Genomic DNA, 23,451 nt, shown 5'->3' with positions numbered 1-23,451 from the left:
ATTCCTTCTATCCTTTTTTATAGCTCCTATCGTGTTGTCTGTATGGCTATCTGTTTCGCACATCCCTTTTTTCCCCCCCCATATTTCCGCTGGATGTCTTTCTAAAATCTAAGGACATGTTTTTCAACTTTTTTCCTTTAGTACTGAGGGTGATTAAATGGTAAGTAGCTAACAGTTCAGCCATTTAATGTTTTACTTGCCATAAAACACAGACTGATCATTATTTTGAACCAGATACTTCTGTTCATTTTATCAATTTATTTTAAAAACTAATAGTTTTTGCTGCTGCTATTGTCATCAGTCCCATCTCTTCCTTCTACATTTAGATTCTGTCACTCAAGAAGAAATAGGTCATTCATTGAGGCCTCTTCTCTTTTTGTGGGAAAAAATAAAAGGCACTTATTAAAGAGTTTTCACTGAGTTATTTTTGCTAGTTAATATATGTCAGTATTTTATGTATTTTTAATAGCGGAGTTTGTCTGGCTGAGCTGATAGTTCTCTATAATTATCTGTGTAAATCCATTGCAAAGGGGAGAAGTGAGCACTAGGAGTGGGAGTTATGATAATAGAAACACGGGATGGCATAAAATGTACTTTTGCAACACTGGGAATTTTGCTCCTTCATTTTGATGAGGACACTGAAATACATTTTATTTGCCAACCAAACCGCTCTAAATAATGGACAAAGAAAACTTCCTAAAGGTGATCATGTTTGTAATAACTGCCTTGGGAATTCAAGTGTATGTGCATCCCAGCTGACTGTATCTGGTCACATGGGGAGTGACATGTTATTCTTCAGAAAAGCCACCTCCACATTCTTTGTTTTTACCATTCCTGAGCTTTGGTGGCATTTTTTCTTGATGTGTGTCTCAATGACACCAATTTGCTTATAAAGCTGTTAACTCCTGGTGGACTTAAAAATCGCAGCACTCTTCCCACAGAAGAAAGCACATTATTTTCAGTATTTTGTGCTCTCAGTTTGCTGGAGGTATGAAAATTGTTATAAAGATAATTGTTCTTTACTGAATTGAGTGCAGTGAAAGAGGCAGTTATATTTCTAGCTGTGAACGTTGTGTGTTCATTGTATTTTCTGAACTGCTTGGTCATAAGTGGGTGTTTTGTGATTATGATAGCAATGCATGACAATGACACAAAGTTAATGGTTGGTGCAATAGCAATTCATATCAAAACAGACTTAGAGACTAAAAAAAGTGTCATGATTCATCTTGACCAGCAGTAATCATTGTGAGAGTCAGTGCTTTCTATTGCTTCCCTCACCCAACTTCAGAAACTCCATGCTAACCGATATCCCTCTGATTCAACAATATTATCTCCTGTAGTTCCTTCAGGAACAAATATATTGTGCACTGAAAAAGCCTGAGCTTACTTTTTGTATTTGCTGGCCACAAATCCAAGTGTTGCATCAACCACTCCAGTTATTCACATGGCTCAGATCTGCCAAGCCTTAAGGACAGGTTCTCCTTTGAAACTCCGTCCCAGATACAAAACTGTCTGTGGCAGTGCCTATTGGTCACCTGCCTGGAATGTGCTTTTCTAAACACTCCAGTGCTTGTGGTATCCAAGCAGAGCTGACTGAGAGGGTAATGGCAGCTGTGCCTTCCCTTGAGCTGACAAAGAAGGGAGAAGGAATGGCACTGTGCTGTGGTCAGGAAAGCTCACCATCACACAGGGAACTGTCTGAGGGAACTCTGATGTAAAATACCTTTCCTGGCTGATATTAACATGTACAAATTCTTGGGTGTCATGGGGAGAATGAATCACATGCATCCTCACCGAACGTTTGCAGCCAAACAATTTCATCACAGGTCTGTAGACTCAGCCGCTGGGGGCGAGCAAAGTAGGAAGATCTGGTGTGCTAGCAGAGATTGGCAAGCAGTGTACAAGAAAACCTGAAATAATAGCATGATAATTATAATACTGAGCAGAAGCAGTCTATGTCCAGTATTTTGGGTCTTTTACAGATGCTTGAAACTGTGGAGCAAGATTTCATCTGAAGGAATTTTCAAAAGTAGTGTATTTGCAAAAACTTATTTTTTTTGTAAATATTTTTCTTTAGCAGGTTTGCTCAAAAGGGTGCACATAGGATTTTAAGTATTTACTCAGAGTTTCATACTGGAGGAGGGAATGAGTGAAGTGTTCAGAAATATCTTATGGAGATATGTTCAGAGAGCCATTAGGGAAAACAAATCATAGAGGTTTTGATTTCCTCTATTTCACCCTAAAGAAGCATGGGAAAAGCTTCAACCAAAAGGTTGCAGTTTCAGAGGAAGACCCCAGGGGAAAAACAGAAAACCCATACTTCAAAGGGGTTTGGATTTCACCCTTCTATCATTTCAATTTGAGCGGACAAGAGATATCAGTGATAGAAGACCAAAAAGTCTGTGATTTCTACAAAATTGAAAGTAGAAAAGATCCAAGAGTAGTAATAGTGAAATTAGAGGATAAGTTTTATAAATGCTGACTTTCACTGGTACAGAGCTAGATTCCACCACTGGAAGGTCTGATTGCTGGTGTGATATTGATAGGTACTTTAAAAAATTGAGGCTGGAGATGACAGGGAAACCATAAAGGCAACTTAAAACATTTTCAGGCTGCTTTTCATGACTGAATACTGAACAGACTATGACAAAATCTAGTTACCAAACTGTGTTGTGTTCTGTTTTGCTTCATAATTAAGTCTGCCTGTTGGTTACAGATTGGATAGATTTCTTCCAGCCTCTGAAGCAGTGTGTTTCCAGTTTGCCAAACACCACAAATATTCTAGAAGTTAAATCACTGCTCAATGCCAGCACGTCACTACTCATTTATCTGTTTCTTGAGACCTCATGTTGCAAAATTATTTTTTTTTTATTTTTTTAATCAACATGAAACTTTGGTTATCACCTCAAGTCATTGCATTTTGACATCCCAGGCATCTGCCTTTCAAGAGAAAAAATTTATTAAGAGACTGAAAGCAGACTTTTAATAGGATATAGCTACAGTTCATGTGTAATCAGCTGAATTGCAGTGGGAAGCAATCACATAAAAATTAAGAGGAAATACTTAAAAGTTTTAAAATGGAGGGTTCGTGTGTTGCTAGCAGGAGATGCAGCTTATTTTGCAAGGACTACTTTTTTCCCCTACAATATAATAATTTCTTTCTCTTTGTTTTCCTTTCCTGTGAGTGAATAAAGGTAGCTTACTTCATTTTTGTTTTGTTCTTTCCAGAAACTGTAGGGTACCTTCTTTCCTTCAGTCTTTGATGATGACATGACTTCTGTTGATCTTATCTGGATAAAAGTTCTTTAGATTTAGGTCAGGCCCCCATTCACCCACATCCTGTGAGCACTTAAGGCAGGACTGGTACTGTGTCCCTGTAGTAGAGTAATCAAGAAAATGCTCTTGGTCAGGCATGAGAAGTAGGACATGGTGATTATGTAGATGATTATGATCAGATTTATTGCTAATACAGTATCTAAATCTTGCCAATACAATATTTAAATGCCATCTGTATCATCTAGTACAGTGGATTATAATATAATCAGGCTGTAGTCCTTCCTGTTGAGTCAGTAAGACTCCCTACTTTCTAAACTTCTCAGACAAGTCTGGGTGCAGCTGAGTCCACTTAGTCTCAGATTTGGTCAACAGTTGATGTTTAAAGGCTTATAATATAAGCAGATTTATCTAGAAATGTACAGGTTTTCAGTCTTTGGCCTTGCACAATTCACAATTACAAAGCAACAAACATAAATGTAGATACCCCAGGATTTTACCTCTGCATTTGTCTGGATCCAAGCGCATTTTACTCATCCATCCTAAAGTGCTCTTCACTTTGGGCAGGATGTACTCTGCCAGAATCCCCACTGGGGAGTGTTTCCACCCAGAAACTGTGTCCAGCCTTGGAAGACCAGTTTGCCCAGACTTGGACCAGTCTTCAGAAATGTTTTACACCCTCTCACAGGCTGATGCAGGTGAAAGTCAGTCACAAGCATCTCATCTCCCCATCACTGGAATACACTAATCATGTGAGCATCCAAAAATTCCTCCTGACATACCCACCTGGTGTTCTTATCTTAGGGCAAACCACACTGCCCACCAGAGACAGGGGCAAAAAGGGGTGTGGTGAGGGGAGGATACAGGAAGTCCCAGCTGTCTTTCATTACTGTCACAGTGCCTGTTTTGCTGGATGTTTTTGTGAAGAAAGTAGTTGATGTTTCAGGTGTGCATCATTGTTCCTAGACTTGGGATGCACTGCACGTTACACAGCATCTCAGACTGTAATGGAAATTACCATTCCTTGGGCAGATGACGACTCATAGCCCATCTTTGATAGGTTTTTCTCCTTACTTCTAAGTGATGTTCCTACCAAAGCCTTTGCCCTGTTGATGGCATCAGCAGGTACTGTCTAGCACAAGAAAAATCCTGCCTATTTAGGTAAGGTGCTTTGTTGGCAGGTAACATGGTTTGTGATTGTTATCTTGAAATCGAGTATGAATCTCATTTTAATTGTGTTTAGGTAAATAGTGCCTCTTCCTTCACCACCTGGTTTATCCTCCTTGAAATTACTCTCACCAAGTGCTGCTCCTCTTACAAATTCAGTCCTTCAGATGGGACAAAGAGAGGGGTTTACAGTGTTGTGGGTGTTCAAGAATGTTTCCAGCTAGTTTATTTTCTCCTCTTTAAACACCAAAGTCAGGCCGAGACAGTGAGTCTCTCCTACGCTTTATGTCAGTGTGAGAAGCAGGTTGTATTTTATTACTCTAATCCTTTGCAGCTTGTGTTCACACTGGTAATGAAATGACAGCAGGAGTGAGGTGAGAGTAAGTGATAAAGTCTTGGCATTAGATACTTACAATGAATGTGTTCTTGTGAAGTTCTGACTCATTAATTCTTTTTCCAGGCTGCTGTGTGGCTTAGCACTGTGTTTCAGTACTGTGATGGCTTTTAGATTCGACAAATAACCCAGAATACCAAACACTTTATTGTTCCATGGAAAAGGAAGTTTTCATTTGTTTGACATTTTTGGATCCTAAAAATATATGAAAAATTGGGAAGTTTGGGTTTTCACTGTTTTTTACATCATAAAGTAATTTTAAGGATGCAAAATGCCCCAAGTCGTGTCCTTTGTAGGAAATCTTTCCACATACACAGACTCCGGAAAAGGACTTTTGTAAGTGGGGCACAATTGGAAAATACTCTATTTTTCTTTCCTCACTCCCTCAGAGATTACTGCAAGGAGCTTCAGATGTTGTGAGACTATATTGGTATGATACCATAAAGTGTTTTACAGACTTCAGAGTAAAAATAAATATAGATACCACATCACATGTAGACCTGAGATGTGTAAGAAAAAACAGAATCCACACTAATCACTGAAAACATATCCTTTGAGGGGTTTCAAAGCACAGAAATATGTTTATTCCGTAGAAGAACAAGAAACATTCTTCCTTTTTAATTCCCTCCTGTGGACGTTATCATAAGAAACAACTTGTTCCACCAATACTACCATACCCTGTAGTTTAAGCTTAACAAACTGTCAGCAATCCATGCAATAATTATTGCAGTAAGGAGAAAGCTGAACTATGTGTAAAAAGAAAATAAAGTCAAAACTCAACCACTAGGGTATGTTTTTCATTCCTTAGATTTTGTCAGTTTACATTGTCCCAAAGCATTGAAAATATGTGACTCTTGTATAACAAGATATATTAAAAGTGACTGACATTTAATCTGTCAAGATCACTGTCTTGTAATGGCACAGCAGATGGCTGGGCAATGTAACATCTCATAAAAATGATTTCTAATCAATCTATGTACATGTGTTGTTCACTTCACCCACTCAACTAAATAAAGTTCAACATCAGAGTGAAACATGGAATTTTTAGCTTTTTCTGAGCTTTAGCCCAACAATAATATGCACATTAAGAATAAAACATCCAAAGCAGTATTTTGATTTTATATAAAATATTTTACATCCTGTTTAATTGCAAGAGCTCATAAAAATGCATTTTTGTCTTTCACCTGAGGAATTCTTCCATTGGCTATAGTTGCTCTCAATACTTTCCTATTTTTACCTATAAAAAACCCAGTGGTTTGGGTACATTTGTTTTTTGAATGTGCCACTCCACTTTTCCACAGTTTAATTACTAGGAAGTATCTGGAACCTCAAATCAGATAATTGATGAGTCGAGGAAGTCAAAGTCTACTCTGTTTTGCCAGTTACACCTTCAGGAGCTTTGTCTTCCTCAGATTTTTTACATGACACCTTTGGCTGAAGTTTGTATTCCTTGTATAGCACCGACTGCCATTTGAATTCTCCCTTCTCAGCAAGGCTGTCTGGGTGTGACTGGGGTTGTTGTTTACATTCTATGTTTTTTATACACAGTGGCTGAGGATTGTGAAATAATAGTTGTGATACCACACTGTGTGCATTTGTGCACACTTGCCATCTAAAAGAACAGTTTTTTGGTTTTTTTAAATTCTGTTCCTCCAATTTTTTGAGTTTGTATTCTGAATACATATAAACATTACTCTTTTCACCTGGCAACCAGTATGTCTAAAAACATTTTTTCAGACTTCATTTTTCTTCTTATCTAATTCACTTCATAGACGTTTTTGATGTTCCCAACCTACATTTGCCATTTTTCGAGATGAAATGTGCTTCTTAAATGAAAATCCTCTAACTTCATACACAGGAATAGCTGGGAAATACAGAAGCTGTCTGTATTTGAATTCTAGGAGTTTAAGCATGTCAGATTAATCTGCTGCTGGCTTCATTTTCCTTTTCAAGCTCATGGATTTGTTTCCTAAATACTACTGTTGTACTTCATTGGCTTCTTACAGTAGTTATTTTCTCAGTCTGATTTTAGCAAATTGAGATGGATATCAAAGTGTTGCCTCTGTAATACACTGGACAACCTGTTGCTTGAAGATTAGAAACCTTCTGAGACCTGGGTTTTATTTCTGTTCTGTAGTTATACTGCTGCTGCACAGAGAGCACCAGCATTAGTCCTCTGCCAGCCTGGTGTGAAGCAGGAATACAAACTTGTGGGTGTTACTCACTGGGTAACATTTTGTAAAGCTCAAAGTGTGAACTACAGTGGAACTTAGGTGGATACTAAAAGGGAATATTTATGCATTTATATTTGTGTAATTATGAAAGAAACTCATGGATTGACAACCATAAAAATGAAAATTAATTGTGTATTAGTTAAGGAAATAAAAAGAGAAGTTTATATGTTCATATTAAGGCTTAGTGGTTGAAGAGACAAAGATATACCTTAATGTTGTGTTAGTGTGGATTCCAGCTGAATGAGATTGCCTGAGGTAAGAGGATAATCACCTTACTCTCCATACATAACTGGATAAGAGATATAGGCTGCTGTTGGGACTAATTCAGACCTTAGATAACCTTAATTGACTTCTGAAGAAGGGCAAGTGACTCCATTTTTTTTATGGAGAACTATTGTGACTCTATATTTGCTTATATGACTCAATGGTCAGTGAGAGAAATACAAGCTCTTACTGATGCTGTATCCCACCTTGCCTGGAGTATAGGTTCTGGCAGGAGCTTTCAAATATCTTTTTCTCCTCTTGTCTTCCTCCCTTTTTTATGTTGTGCATTCCACTTCTGTTTGACCCATCTAAGGTTGCAGAGCTGTAGTATAATTCAAGCTGAGAGGGATCTCAGGAGGATTCTAGTCGAGCTCCTTGCTCCAATCAGTGTAAACTGTAAAGTCAAATGTGTTGCCCTGAACTTTATCTGTTCAGGTCTTGAAACCCTCCAAGGATGCAGATTACACAATGTATCTGGGCAGCCTCTTCCGCTGCTTGGCTGAAAATCAGAACTATACCTGATTTGGTTTATTACCATTTTCTCTTTAATTTATATCTTCATTTTTTTAATTTTTATATTTTATTGCCCTGCAACTCCACAAAGATCTTCGCTCCCTCATTTTGAAATCTCCTTTCAGGTATTGGAAAGGTACTTCTAGACACCTCCAAAACCTCCTTTTTTCAGCCTGACCAAGCCCAGCTTCTCCAGCCTCTCCTTATAGGGTGCATTCTCCAGCCCTAGTGATCTTGGTGGACTCCCACCTGACTCACTCAAAGTTTGCTGATGGCTTTTTTGTACTGCAATAGACATGTTAATCATAACTGGACATAGTAGTCCAGATATGCTCTAAAAATTGCTGGGTAAAAGGAAATATGAGCTCCTTGTGATATTGAAAAATATTACGATTCAGAATCTAGGAAGTGCATAAAAAAACCCTACAGCCTATTTAGTGTATACTAAATCAAAAGAGAATGCACTCTCATCTGTGTCAGAGCTCCCTGGCAAGCTCTGTCACCCTTGTCTGAAAAAGTCTTCCTCTACAAGAGTCAGCACATATTCTTTCTTGTTTTTCTTTCATTCCACCAAGATACATAATACATGCAAAAATAAAATAAAAAAAAAAGAATTGCCAATAAGGTGCAATGTGAAGAACAAAGGAAAGCTTAATAAAATTAAAAGGCAGATGAATTGAAACAGTAAAAAAAGATCTCAGTGACTGACACACTACAGAAAGCATTGACTCAAAATTTCTGATTCAAGGGATAATAGTATTTGGCAACTTGAAATGAATGAATAACAACAATATATAAACTCTTTATAATTCAGATAATGTTCAAATGTGGATTTACAGACATCTCAGGCACAAGGAAGAAAGCAAGTTCCTTCCTTCTGTTAGAGAGATTTCTTGTGGACTTGCAACTGGGGAAAGTCTAAACAGCATTGTGTAGTTTTACATCAGTCTGGAGACCTCACTGCCAGAGAGGGTGTGTTGTATTATAGGTAATGGCTCTGGCTGGAGGGACAAGAACCAGTTTGCTGAACACAGGGATGGCAATAAATATTTGGTATCAAATAAACCCTGTAGGGTTATGTGCTCTCAGTTAACTACTGTCCAGGTCCCCTTTCTTGTTCCTTTCACATGTTTGCTGGCTTTGGGTTAGCCTAAACATGTTCTGCTGCTTCTCTTGTATCTCCTACGGAAGTCTATGTCTTCTGGTGAGCAAAGGGTGAAGGAGGGAATATTTTGGGATGCTGATGAAGTATGGGTAAATAAATAAGCCTTCTCACATTGAAAATAATAATGGGTGAAACATAAGTGAATGTCTCTTTCTGTGTTTGTGAGCAAGAGCACGGGTGTCAGGACTCTGATTTCTTTCTGCGTGATGGTGCTTGACTGCTGGTCAGGTGCTGCAGTGGTGTTTTTAAGAGTCAGGATAAGACAAATCTGTGCTTTCCACTGCTGAAAGCCAAATTATAGGCAATAGGAACAAATGAGCACTTCTTAGAGGATGAGTGTGAATCTGGGCATTATTCAGAGATGTTGTGGTGCCTCACTCCTTTGAGTTATTCAAAAAACACTTGGAAAAGGTCTTTGGCAAGTAGCTTAAGGTTTCTCTGCTTGAGTGAGGGAGTTGGACAAGATGACCTTCACAAGTACCTTCCTACCTCAACTGTTCTAGGAACCTGTTACCCTTTGCTATTTTTCCAGTAATAAATTTTTGAGGAAATCTCTATCCTTTACAGTGGCTCTGATAAAGCTACTGAGAAAGATACCATGTAATTGGCATCAACTATTTTAACATGTAATCAGAAACTGTTCTGAAGAAGAAAAGCAGGCTGCATCATCAAGGTAAAAGTGATAGCTGTTTTCAGCTTCAGAACAAGCAAGTGAACATTAAGGCTACCTTTTAATGTCTGTATAGGTAGTGGAACCGCAGCTACAAGTGGGACATATAAAAGCTATTTGTTAAGGAAAGTGCAGTGTTTTTTGATTGCATCATTATATTACATAGAAAAAGACATCTCTTTCATGATGGTAGGACTTTGAGAACAAAGTGGCTATCTGAAGGACATCAGGTGAGTCTTAAAAACAAAACTAAATTGCTGAAAAGAAGTTATTTAACTTTTTAAGTTTATCTCTTTTTCTTGAAACAGTTGAAGCTCTGCATTTGGGAACTCTGATGGCAGCACATGGCTATTTCTTTCCAATCTCAGATCATGTTCTAACACTGAAGGATGATGGCACCTTTTATCGATTCCAGGTATGTATTTTCAATATGTTCTTGACTTGCACAAATGGAGGTTCAAAGACCTTACAGAAAAGTTCATAGCAAATTTAATCATACTTTGTTTCTCACATAACCTGGTAAAGAGTAGGAATTGCGCTAAAAATATTAAATGGTAGAATGATTTTATTTATAAATTTTAAGGGAAGTGTTTAGATGGTAATGACTATTTTGATACCTGGAATAAAAGTGTGATAATGCTGACTGTGGAACTATCTCTCATGAAATATATTAATGTACTCTTTTTGAAACATAGTAAACTAAATTATGTTATTGCCTCTTATTCCTAGTATAGTCTGAATTTGGAAATGGGGAGATATTTTAAATATTAAGTTTACAGCAGAAATCTGATAAATAATGGAGGGTAATATTTATTTTTCTTCTTCTGTGAGAATTTCCTTACTGGTAACTCAGTAGTACCCAAGTAGTGTGTATTCTTCTAGCAAGTACAGAAGCATTTTTATGTTGATCTGTCAGTCCCATTGCATAAAACAAACGTGCAGATGGTTCAGAGCAAGCTGGAAGCATAAATATGTACATATGTCTACATCTACTCTTGCATATATATTATTCAGAAACCGACATAGTTTTTTAATTTAATTTTTATTATATTAAATTTCAAACTAAGGCCATGGGAGCAGAAGTGTTTTTCTAATAATGACTAGTTGGCTAGAATTTTTCAGAACAACATCGTTAATGACTTGAAACAAATATGTCTGCAAAATACCAGATTATGAATTCAATGGAAAGAATTCACTTTGCTTGTCATGTTCCACTTTTGAAAATGGTGGCTGTGTTCTGTACTGCTCTTTCTGTTAGGTGGTATTCCTGGTAAGTGTCACCAACAGCTGCTCCAAGCTCTTTTTTAGGTATTTATTGCTTTGAAATGGTATGACAACTATGACTATGAAATTGAGTTTGTTAATTCTTCTCTGTTACTTCTAACTGTATTAAATACTCAGCAAAATAACATCTGGTAGAACAAAATATGTTGTCTTCAAAATATATAGGTCTAAACTTCATCTAAAAGATTGTTTAAATAAGAAGCCATCAAGAATAAAATAATGCTGAAATTGTGATCTTTCAAATGCAGAATAAAAGTATAGATTGGAGACCAGTCATAGTTTCAAACACTGTATTATATATATGTCTGTACAATACTTCCAACAATATCTTGGCTTAAGTCCTACAGACCCATGTAAGGGAAGAGAAAGACTTGTAATATTTGTATAAATCAAAATCTTAGTATGAACATAGTTAAATATGCACAGCATAGTCTGGCAAGGAAGAGAATTATTATTGCATACATGCAAACAATATTATCCTGTTTTCATATTTAGATCTTGTGAGTCAGACTGCAAAAACATTATTCTTCAGCAGAACAGAAAGTTAGATGTGTACATGGGTAATACTAAGAGCAAGCATTCCAAGCCACCTCTCCTAGATCCACAGTTACCTTTGATCCTGGAGAGAGTATTTGAAGGAGAAGGGGTTTTTTAAGTTCATGAGGCTTCATTCTCCTCAGAGCTCAGTGTAAAGAAGAGAGATGGCACATGATTGAAGGGGCTTGATGATGTTCATATGAGGTAAGTGGAAAGGAATCATGGAGTGGTTGAGGCTCCAGTTCTTGGCTTGGTATCTGAATAAGTAGTGTCCAGAAGGACAAAATATACAAGGACTTAATTTTGTAGAGAACGGTACTTAATTATAGGAGTGCTAGCTATTGAATTCTGCACAGCTGCTGGCCTGCCTCCATCTCTAGCACAAGAAATAAGCACCTGTGCGGGCATGATCGTCAGACTGAAGGAAAGTACAGACTAGAATTAGCTTCAGCGTGGACCACTGGGAGTACTGCAGCTATTCCGCTGTGAGCTCTCCTCAGAGAGGTCCATAGCCTATATGTTTGGACACAAAGCTTCAGTGAGGGCTAGACTGTAAAATCTTCTCAGTTTATTTACATAAGTTAAGGGTTTGGCACCTATTTGCAAATGTATATGAAATAAGAAGCTTTAATCAAGTGTTGCTCAGTACTTTAACCTGCAGTGTTTGGCTTGATTGCTTTTCTGTGGTACCTTTTCCATTGCTATTCCTATGCCAACGATGTGACTTTGCTGTTGTGACAGTGGAACTTAAGCTGCTAATGTATAGGATGAGAAGAAATTCATAGTTGTGACATACTGTTAACTGGAGTTATAACAGCAAAATTTTTGTGGTAACATCTCCATGTTCCCCACCAAAATAAGGCTAGTATAAAATCTGTTACTGAACTGTTAAATTAGAAGATGAAGAGAACATATTCAAGGGGGAGGAAAGTTTGACTGAAAATGTGTGAATTTTGCACTAGAATAGACATTCAGGTTCTTTGCAAATAGTACCCCCTTAGTACTGGACAGGATTCATAAATTTGTGGTTATTTTGATGACAGGAGAAAACCATGCACCTTCCAGCACTGAAAAGTTCAGAAGCCATGCCTGCAGAGAAGTCTTTGCAATACAAAGACCTAACCTACAAAAAACAGACTAGCTATAGTAATGCTCTCCATGTGCTTGGTGTTTTGCTTTCCAAAGGGTGACACATTCCCTCCTGACAGTAAAATTATCTCTAGCTTGTTTTAAACCACCTTCTGTTGTATAGAAATAGCTAAAAGCAGTGGAGATTGTGCTTCATCTGGACAAATGCCCTTTTATGGGCAAAAATTATACTTTTTCAGTTATTACTCTTGCAATCAGGAGGCAAGAGTATAGTTACATCAGCTTTTTTAAATAAAGTGGAATAAAAAAGTAATCTGGATCATTCAGTGACCTACTCAGGTGTTAATTAGTTTAGTTCCTGTGATATCAATTTAATTCAAAGGAGATGAATCTAAATATTAATTGCCTTATTAAGAGAGGAATTTTTTTATTAGTCTCAATAAGAAAAAGCAGAAACAGCTGCGTTGCCTTTTCCTGGTAATTTAAACCTGTGACCAAAAAAGGAGCTGAATATTTACTCACCTCTTCCTCTCCCTGAGAGCAAATAAATATCAGAGGCCTAAATAAGAAAAGCAAGCTGCATCTTAGAAAGCATATCTTCCCTGGACCAGAGATTACTCATGGAGATGTTTCAATTATGTCCACACAAAGATAATATATCCAGCTTGGTGAGGAATGCCTGACTTGCCCTCTCAGCTAGTAAGCTTCTGTAATGCCATCCTGCAGAAAAATATGCTCATTTCCTCTACAAGTTTCCCAGATTTCCCAGTATCTTTTGGCTGTAAACAAACTCCTAGTATACCTGAGACTAGTGATAGTCACACTCCCATTTTTAAATGAAATTAATTCATGATTTAACATAAATTAATTTTCTGAGATGAGAGTTAGGTCTTGCTGTTGTTTTGTAACTTTTAAGATGAAAGGCACAAATATCTAAGAAAAAGTGTGAAAACAGAAACAGTTTCTTGTGAAAACATGAGTCTGGTGAAAATAGCAGCAAAATTCATGTACCTTGTAAAGATGAAGGTGTGGACTTTGATGTCTTCTGTTCTGCCACTGGGAACACTTTCTTGACAAATGCATTTAACCTCTCTGGTGTTGTTTTGCCTAAACTGGGGATAAAATTATATAGCAATCACAGTAAGGATCTTGAAATATCTATGTTGCAAAGTAGTTTTGAGTGTGAAGTGTTGTGGACACCTCGTGTCTCAGGTGGAATTACTTTGCTTTACTCATCTCTTTGAGTCAGCCTTACTGAGCCAGCTTCTTCTTGGCTCATTCTGGACTGACCTCTGGCTGTTCTGAAGGCTGAGTCTGTAGCTGAATATCAGAGCTCTTCAGCTGCTCTCCAGAGCCTTTCTGGATCATCTACTGTGCCTTGAGGGAAGGATCTTAGTTGAAGCCAGGTTTTAGAAATTAAAAAGAAGCAACTTATATTATGCAGCATTTGGCAGATTTTCTTTGTCAGTTGCAGGTGTGATAACTAATTCATTGTCTTTTCAGCTCAGGCTTGGTATATGCAGGCTCCATTAACGTTTCTGAGGGAAAAAGATTTTAAATCCACATGTCTTTCTGACTGCCCTATCAGTGCCACTTTTGATTTTTTTAGCTCCTTACTCAGACACACTTTTCTCCACACTGTTCCATGCTCATCCTCTTTTCAATTAGAAAAAACGAGTCACAAAGCCAAAATCTTGTTTCCAAATTCCTCAACCTATTTTTAATTATTCTGATCATGGAGCACTATTTGCTTCCTGTATGGGCTTGACAGTACTAGACTAGCAATCTTACCTTTTTACTTTACCAAGAAATCATTTTTGTCAAACGAATGTGAAACACAATGACAGTGAAATCTACTGTCCATCATGCAAAGCAATTGAGATTTTGCATAACTACTTTTTAGCAAAGGCTTGAATTCTGCTGTTTATAAAGACTCCCTGGTGCCTGAGAGAAGAATAGCAGAAATATGCAAAGGTTTATAAGTGATTCGAATACTCCTCTCCCATCCAAGTAATTGGATTTTAAAAAATTTTGTGGAGTGGAACGAAGCAGCTTCAGAGACAACAACTCTTTTCTTACTACTATCAACAAGAGGTAGCTGAAAGATGCTTAGTGATTTCCCCTCCTTGGTCATACAGTTTAATTCATAGAAATTAATCATATTTTGTAAAAGTTGATGGGCAACACTGATTTTTACAAGTGGCTGTTCCATTAGCTCATATATTATTATTGATTTATTTTGAGGTAAAACCAAAGCAGATCTATTTACTTTATCACTAGATACCTTACAATGCATAGCACTCACTGCTGCTGGTTTATTTATTGAGGAATATGTGTTATATTACAGGATTTTGTTTTAGATGACTTTATTACAGGAGGATTATGGATTTATGTGGTTAGGTTTAATGATATTAATGTATAACACAAGAGAGCCAGTATGTGTTTGTGTGTGCAAAACCAGTTTCCTGGTTAAAGGGCATAAAGGTCTTGTAACTGTTTTGTTCTGGAGGCTTAAACGTACCTGCAATCACATCTGCAGTGCTAGGTAAGCCTCATTTCTCTAGTTCCTGACTTGTTCTGGCTGCCGATTCAAATTAAACCTACAATTAAACAAAGTGCCTCAAAAGCATACTGATAAAAACTGGCAGCATTATTTCTGCCTGGGCTGATAAACAGTCCTTGACTTTCCCATAACCACTCTACCACCCACCTTCCTTCAGCTGTAAGTGGGATGTCATGGCAAAATGACAAATGTTCCCTCTTTAATATTTCTTCATGATGAACTGCTTCACATTTCCTTCTGGGGAAAAGTAAAATTCTTAAGTATGATAATTCCTTCAGGTTTTCTACAGTCATGAAAGATAACCAAACCACATCAGTATTTCATAATCTTCTCTTTGAAAATGGTGGTTGTGTGGTACATGTCATAACCACATCCATAGCTCTCCTGGGTGAAACCTTCATTTAGGAGCTTCTAGATCATGAATCCAGGCACACAGATGGTATAATATTTGTATATCAGAATATATATAGGAATTAATATATTGCAAGGAATGCTATAATTCTTCTACAGTGTATTTGGACATGTGATTTGTAACAAATAGTTGAACCAAGCTTTGTTTGCATAGTCCAGCTATTTAAAAGGTAATTTATGTGAGCAGAGCCTCCCTGCATTGCTGTGGGATATTTTTAATAGATCAGATGAGAGCAGGCAGCTTTCTCCTTTGCACATACCTCCTTTTCTCATTCCTGACCTCATTCCATGAGACCAGGGATCTTCTTATCAGACTCTTCTTATTTCCTAATCCTTCTGTGTGGAACAAGGCAAATCTTTCTCCTGTAGTCTTCATGGATAACCTCTCTAGCAAATTCTTCTCAGAGACTGTTAAACATCTGGAGCGTGAAATTGTGTGGAGACTTTTGAAACAGAAATGGAAATGTAAAATCAGCACATGCATTATAGTCACATGTTGTGTGATTAAACTGTTTGATGTCTGTAATAGGGAACAAGGTAAGCTTCAGATTGAGACCAGAATTTTATGACTGTTAAAACCAAGCAATTAGACAAGAAAATGTGGAATGTTCCTTTGGAAAAACATCAGTCATTTTAACTACATAGATGTTTATTGTTGGTGCTTTTTGTCCATACTATCACAGCATTGCAAAAGTCCATTAGTCAGAAACTGATTTCTATATCAGGTTTATTTTCAAAGATTTTTTTCTCAAAGGTTTTTTTTACCTTGGTATTTTGGACTTTTTTTCTGTTTAAATCTTAATCTGTCCCTTATCCCTATTTTTTGCCTGTTTTTAGGAGAGTTTCCCTTATCTCTGCACACAACAATGCCATTTCCTGCTTTGAAAGTGAATAATAGATATCTACTCTTCGAATACAACTTTATCAGCAGCTGCATGTAGCTGCCTTTGAGAACACATCTTAGGGTGATACCATAAGTCTTCACTCGCTGCTAAGAAAGTAGGACTTTGCCTTGGTCAAAATACATAGCATCTAATTTTATTTCTCCTCTAGCAGGGGTTTTACACTGTCAGTGACCTAATGTGTTTTTGAAAAATCCAAATATTAGTAACCTTTAGCTTTCAAGGATTGGAAACATACAGTGTATTGCAGCTGTTCAATCTAGAGAGTAGATGTAGAAACATTATAAAAGAGAAAATGTAAGCTTTTTACCTTATCTGGAAATATATTTCTTCACTTTGCTATTATCTTTTGAAGCTCCTCTACTTTTTTTTTTAAATAACTGTCCATGTTTCAAAGGTTACTTGAATGAATTTTTTTTTCATGTATAATTTACCCTTCAGGTAACTTGCATCCCTTTAAACATCATACAGATAATTTAGTACTTTTGATAACGCTTACTAGTTAGATAGTCATTGTTACAGAGTACTGGAGATAGAGGGAGAAAGAAACACCAGAGAAAGAATTCCATCATAGTATTTACACATGCATATAAATCACAGTCCTGAGGAACCAGGAGTCATTCTTTAGCTTGGAGAGGCTTTTTTGCTTTTTTGGAAATAAATACAATTTACCCATGTGAAAACACAAGAAATCCTTAAGCTTTCTGTGCTCAATTTGATCAGCTTTCTAACCTGAACTGTCTGACCTCATAAAAATATTTCCCTCCCTGAATTTTTTTTTTGCCCCGTGCTTTGCCCTGTAGCCTTATCTCCGTGTCCAAATTAATTTTGGGCATGTTGGCAGAGCTGATTGCAGGCAGAATTGAACTTTGTTCCCTCTGGGAGCCAGCTGGCTGGAGGCCAGCTCTGGCCACGTTGCAGTGCCTGAGCGGATGAGCTGCGCTTCTCAGCGAGTCCCATTAAACGCATCCGAGCGCCAGGCAGGCAGGGTCATGGCCTGCAGTTCAGAGGCAGCTTGTGCCTGCCCAGCTCAGAGCATCGGCAAGGAGACCTCACACCTCTGGGACATTCCCTGGGCAAAAAGACCTTTATCTGCCCACTGCCTCCCTCCATCTGCAGACTCAAACAAGGGAGGCAATTAATAATCTTCTGTACTTCTCTGTGCTAGCTGTTATTTGAACCCCTTTCTCATATTGTAATGGTTGCCTTCTACTGGGGTTTTTTTTTGGCTTACCTTATCACACATAGTTGAAACCTTTTAATATGGCTCATCATGTGCTTTGCTAATTAAAACTCATGTTCTGTTTTAACTTTCCTGCTTTTATCTCCCTGGCGCAGGGAGGCTTACACTCATCCTTAGTAGGCAGTGAATTCTTTTCCGCTTTTTTCCTCAATCTCTTCTCTGCATTTAGGTTGCACCTTTTTATCCTTCAGAAAAGCCTTGGTCATCTCTGCCTCCTAGCAGGCTAAAGTGACAACGTTTCACAACACTGAAGATCCTGTCCCTTTTCCCATATTGTATGTAGTGCCCACGCTGCCTTCACCACCAAAATGCAAGTTTCAGTAACAGTTAAATATGTTATTTCAACTAAATATTGAAAACAGTACTCTGGCCACACACAGCTTTTCATTTATGTATGAAACAACAGAGTCCTCCTCTAACATCACTAACATAGTTGTGAATATACAGTATTTGTTCATAGCCTGTTGTGAAATGGGTGCTGAAAGCAAGGTTTGTGATTTTTCTCTAGATCAGAAGATTAAATTTGTTTTTAATGTCATCTGGGATTGGAGAATCTGCAATTTGTCAAGAGAAATCCTAAGTGTGCAGAAGGAGCTTTAATATGGACTTTGCAGCAAGTGTGCCCACAACTGGAAGAGTTTCAGTTGGAGTGCTGCCTGAGCAGATATGGTTTCTATGTATTTAGTAACCCTCACTGCATACCTTTTTCAGAAGCTCAGCTTGAACCTGTAAACAGAGATTAACCTTCCTTTTAGCAGAGAAATGATGTAGCTGTGCTTTTCTTCGTGGGCCCCTCTGGACATACATTTTGTGCCTCTAAAGAAGGACTGTTCTCACTTCTTGAGTTTGTAAGCTGTATATTTCAATGACAGTGATTTTTTGCTTTAAACAGATCGCACTATAAAGTTTAGTAGTCGCTTCTCCAAAATGTGCTGAGTACTGCATTCATTCTTTAGGGGTTAATTCCTGTGAAGGAATGGTTGATTGGAGAACTACTTATTGTTGCTGCCTTAAAAAGTAAAAAAGAGCTTGCAAGAAACACATCTTAGCCTTTGAAGGTAGCTTGTGATAGTTCCTTTTTTTATCCTTTAGCTCCTTGCTGTTGCTTGATAAATAGCAAGCAAGAAGCAAGAAAATTGCTTCTATTAAATTTGATGTGTCAATGTTACAATACCAAGAGATTTTTCACAATATATATTTAGTTTGACAATTGGTGTGAATGTGTCACCCTTCAGCCCTGCTGGATTCCAGATTAATATTAAAACAATTTTGAAGTGGGCAGCAAAGAGGTTTCCATTTTTGCAGCTGGGAGATTTTTACAAAAAAACCCCAAGAAATAGAGAGTAGAGCAGAAGGTTTTCCTGAAGAACCACCTGTGTTTTGAAATGCCACTCAAACCACTTCACACATTTAATGGGTTTCATTCAACTGCTCAAATATTATATAATTCTCTGTATCTTTGTGTATGTGTTTATATATGGATCAGTCACTCAATCACAGAATATTCTGAGTTGGAAGGAACTCACAGGGATTATAGAGTCCAACTCTTGAGTGAATGGCCTGTATGAGGATTATGTGCTCTGTAAAAAAACTATAATAATATCAATTTTAACCAAAAGTTGCTATTTTAAAAATGAAGTAATAAGTATGTAATTTTGTAAAATTTTGTAAAATTTTGTAAAATTTTGTAAAAATGTCTATACAGTCACATTCTCCATTTGTTACAAGTGAATTATTTTAACAATACATGTAGCACAGTCTTAATAAATATAGTGCTGAAGTAGGTTTTGATACTTTATTGTCTTTCCCTTAAAAAAAAAAAAAATCACGTTTTAAATCACAACCAGTAGACAATTATTAAAGAGTAGACTTTGATGTCTTTGTGAAAACAGAATGTTTTTAGTGGCATTTTTAAACAAATAACAGCTAGGAAAGATAATTGAATATTAACCTGTGAATGAAAACTCTCCAAAATCAAGAACTGAATGAACTTCAAAGCATCTTCTGTCTGTATAACTCTAAACCCGATTCTTCAGGGCATGTGAGAGATGTATTTCTAGGGAAGATGTAAACAGATATATTTATTTGTACATAAATGGATGTATACATGTAATTTTCTGTTTTGATGCCTATTTCAAAAATGTCAAGTATAATAGATCTACAAAAAATATAAATTTATTCTGAAAACCAGTAACAATCCAAGGACTGTATAATGTTTGCATTGTCTAACTTGAGTTTCCTACTTCTTTGTTTTCTCTATAGACACCCTATTTTTGGCCATCAAATTGTTGGGAGCCGGAAAACACAGACTATGGTCAGTGTAGAAATATTTTCTATTTCTTTTGGAAATTATGCATTTCATTAATGAATGCATCATTGTGATGTCTTGTTTCACCATCCCACTGTTTAAAACATAATCACATGCCATGTAATTCCTGTGCAAGAGCTGCTGATATTGAAATTAATGTGTTGCTACCTTTTTCAAAGTTTCTGAGAAGCTTATCAAACTTATATTTTGGAGTGTATCTGAGGAAAAAAGAAAAAAGAAAAAAACAAGTCCCAAAATTCAAGGCTCATCAAAACCTACCTTGCCATTTATATCCTCTGTTTGCTCCAGCAAGTGTAATTATTTACAGTGAGAGAATCTCAGTGAAGCAGAGGAGACTTTATTGATGGTTGTGCAATGATTATTATCAGATTCAGACCCAAAGATGGTACCTAGTTTAGAACTCTTATTTCTAATATACACCATGTGGAAAATTACCATGAAAACTATGTAGTTCTAATATGAACTGTATTAGAAAATACAGTTTATTGTTTATTTCCCTGTGTCATGTGTGTATATAAATAAATTACACATTGTAATTACTGAGGTGTGCTTGGACAGCAAAATCTGAAGATAATAAGTAGCAATGTATTAGGAAAAAATATTATTAAAAATGGCAACAAAATTAGGTTCCTCTGTACATCGAATAGTGACCTAATTTTTAAAGAAAGTGGATCTCTAAGCAGCCTCCTGTTCATTCTAATCCAAGCTGTAAGTACTGAAGACCAGGTCACTTATTTAGATAACTGAGCATGTACATCATAGGTTATGTTTTTAAAACTTCAGGCAATGAATATATTTTTTTACAGCTTTTTAGAAATTTAGGTGAGTGTTCACTTGTAATTTGGATTCTATGCCCTTGGGGGCTGAAGGCTTTGGGAATGGATGGTTCCAGTAAATGCTTCTTTCCTTTTTGGATCAGACACAGTTTAATTTCAAATACATTGTCAAATAAAGTATTTTTAAGTTGAGACTCTCAGCAGAGCTGACTGTCTGCAAGGTACAGTTTGAAAAAGTGACATTTTCCTAATCCTATAGGAGTATTAAAATGTTCAGTTTTTTACTGATATTTGAAGATGTCCAGTAAATAGATATTGAAAGTTCCCAAGGAGGAGGGATTCTTACCACAAGTGTGTGCTTAGCTATTCCACATGAGGAAATTGGTCACTGAAGGAAAAATTGTTGATTTACCATTTATTACTTCATTACAGTCCCCTAATGTGTTAAAGATCATCAAGTAATTAACTATGGTTTAAGAGACATTGAGTTGTTCAGCTGTAATGTGTATCACATTACTGGGGTGGTTTTAATAAGTGAGTTAACATATGTGAATTTGAGATCAGGCTGAGAAAGTTTCTATTAATATCCTTTAGTCTAAAGTAGGAGATACTAACTTTCCTGTCACAACTGATCGCTGGATTGGTCAATGAATTATAAACCTTAGTCAGTAAATAGAAATCTTGTATAATGTGTCCAGGTTTGCATGCCAGGAATACAGAATTGAACTTGGAATCAGTGTCTTCCTCATGCAGGGAGGTGCTTTTGTTGAACAGTAAATGTACTCATTTGAGAGCTTTTGAGATTTAAATATGTTTCAGTTGCTGAGTTAAGCTCTTTGGTTGCAGAGGGGAGAAAGAAAGGGAGCAAACCTTCAATCCTGCTATTTCACTGCTCCTTCCATGTCATGAGCCAAAAGTGCAATCCTGTATGAAACAGACCCACAGCTTCCCCATTCAACTTGGAGGTTTAGTGACTCACAGAGCATTGTACAGGAGCTACCAAAGGTGACTATGTGTCACCAGAACTGGATAATGCTAGAGCATTTGCAGGAAAATAAACTTCTAAGGCATCTTTTCAATATTGTTCTTATTAGGTTAGCATCATCCAAGTCCCAGAAATTAGCATTTCCCTTGTAAACAGTGGTGATCAGAGGAACACAGGGAAATCAAAATATCTAATCAAAATATTTAAGGAACCAAACTAAATCTAAAGTAGGTTAGAAACATTTTGAGAATATTAAAGCATAAATATCACCTCAGGTATACACCAAATAGGTTCTGCAGGCTTTCATGGTAATTGTCCTGAAAAATATAGTACATAGAATATATGTTTTTACAGATATGCAAATGCATTTCATTATTATCATGCATTATGGTGCTGTGTAGTGCTACCAATTTCATGGACTTGTCCTGAACAAGCTTGAAACTGTGCCCTCTAAAATTAATGACTGTGGCAGGCATTATAGATCTCTCAAGACCAGCAAAAAGTAATCTCTGTAATCTTCCTTGATCAAAGTTACTAACAAGGCAAATCACTTTCTTTGCCATTAACCTAATTTTACAAGGCATTGGAAATACTCTAGGATTTTATTTTAATTTAAAAATTAATCCTTACCATTCATCTTTACTCATCCATAACTGGGCTACTATCCAGAATGTAGCACACTGCCAGGAAAATAATTTATCTTAGAGAAGAAATTAAATGAGATTGAGATACTGTGTGTTAGTTTATTACCAGCACTAAGAAACAAATAATCCTTACATATTTGTATAACATGTTAATATCTTCTCTAAATATAATTTGATCTATATGAGCCTGTAATAGCAAATATTTGCCTTAAAAAAACATTCTCCTGTAGAAAGTATAACTGAAAAAGATATACAAACAGAATCTTCCAATATGTCAAAAAACCCCAGACACATTCTCATAATAAAGCTGTAGTGCACAGCTATGTCATGGTGGCAAGAACAGGACTTGGATTAATTTAATTTTTGTCAGAATGGAAAATAGCATTTTGATTGTAATTTCCAAAATACTGACTGTGATCATTCTGAGGTTACTGAGAAACTGCTAATTTTCATAAAGTGCTGAAAATCTCCTTTTTCTTAAAAGTCATGCTTTAAGTGTTGTCAAGAGAGATTCCTCAAATTGCAAATAATTTTTACAAAGGCAGGTCCTTAAGTCCCATCTGTTGAAGTCCCATTTTAGTGCCATATGTCTTGGAGTCCACCCAGGCAGGACATGTTGTTCTTTGTAGAATCCCATTGGTTTTAGTGTGATTATGTTAGTGAAAATAAGTAATAATAATAACAAATATTATTACGGCTGGTGTAGTTCAAATAACTTTGCTTTTTCCTGTGAGTTAAGTCATGTTCCTGAATTGTGAGTAGGTTTTGTGACAAATAGAATTGGATCTCAGTTCAGAAAAACTGGCTCTTGAAATGAGCACAGCTAGTGGCTGAGCATGTGACCTGCTTGTAGTTACCTTCTCTTTTCCTACAGATATAATTTTGTAACTGATGGATTTAGTTTTTTCCTGCCATATTATTAACAGGTCATGTCATTAAGAATTAGTTAAATAGGGAGGCTAATTAAGACAATTGCATCTCAGAAAAGGTAAATATAATGCTACATAT

General features: G+C 36.7%; 1 protein-coding gene across 10 annotated transcripts in view; it reads left to right on the top strand.

The window, feature by feature from the left end:
• RGS7 (regulator of G protein signaling 7) overlaps positions 1–23,451 on the top strand; it is a 232,732-nt gene that overhangs the window by 141,737 nt on the left and 67,544 nt on the right. For all 10 annotated transcript variants that reach the window (XM_015621722.1, XM_015621730.3, XM_015621726.3 and 7 more), the window contains exons 5-6: positions 9,989–10,095; positions 19,972–20,023. In XM_015621722.1, the coding sequence (XP_015477208.1) occupies positions 9,989–10,095; positions 19,972–20,023 (159 nt within the window). The remainder of the gene's footprint in view (positions 1–9,988; positions 10,096–19,971; positions 20,024–23,451) is intronic.

This window comes from Parus major, chromosome 3, assembly GCF_001522545.3.
Source record: "Parus major isolate Abel chromosome 3, Parus_major1.1, whole genome shotgun sequence".
NCBI classification, from domain to species: domain Eukaryota; kingdom Metazoa; phylum Chordata; class Aves; order Passeriformes; family Paridae; genus Parus; species Parus major.
Note: the sequence above shows the minus strand (reverse complement) of the source record. Positions and strands in the feature narration are given on the sequence as shown.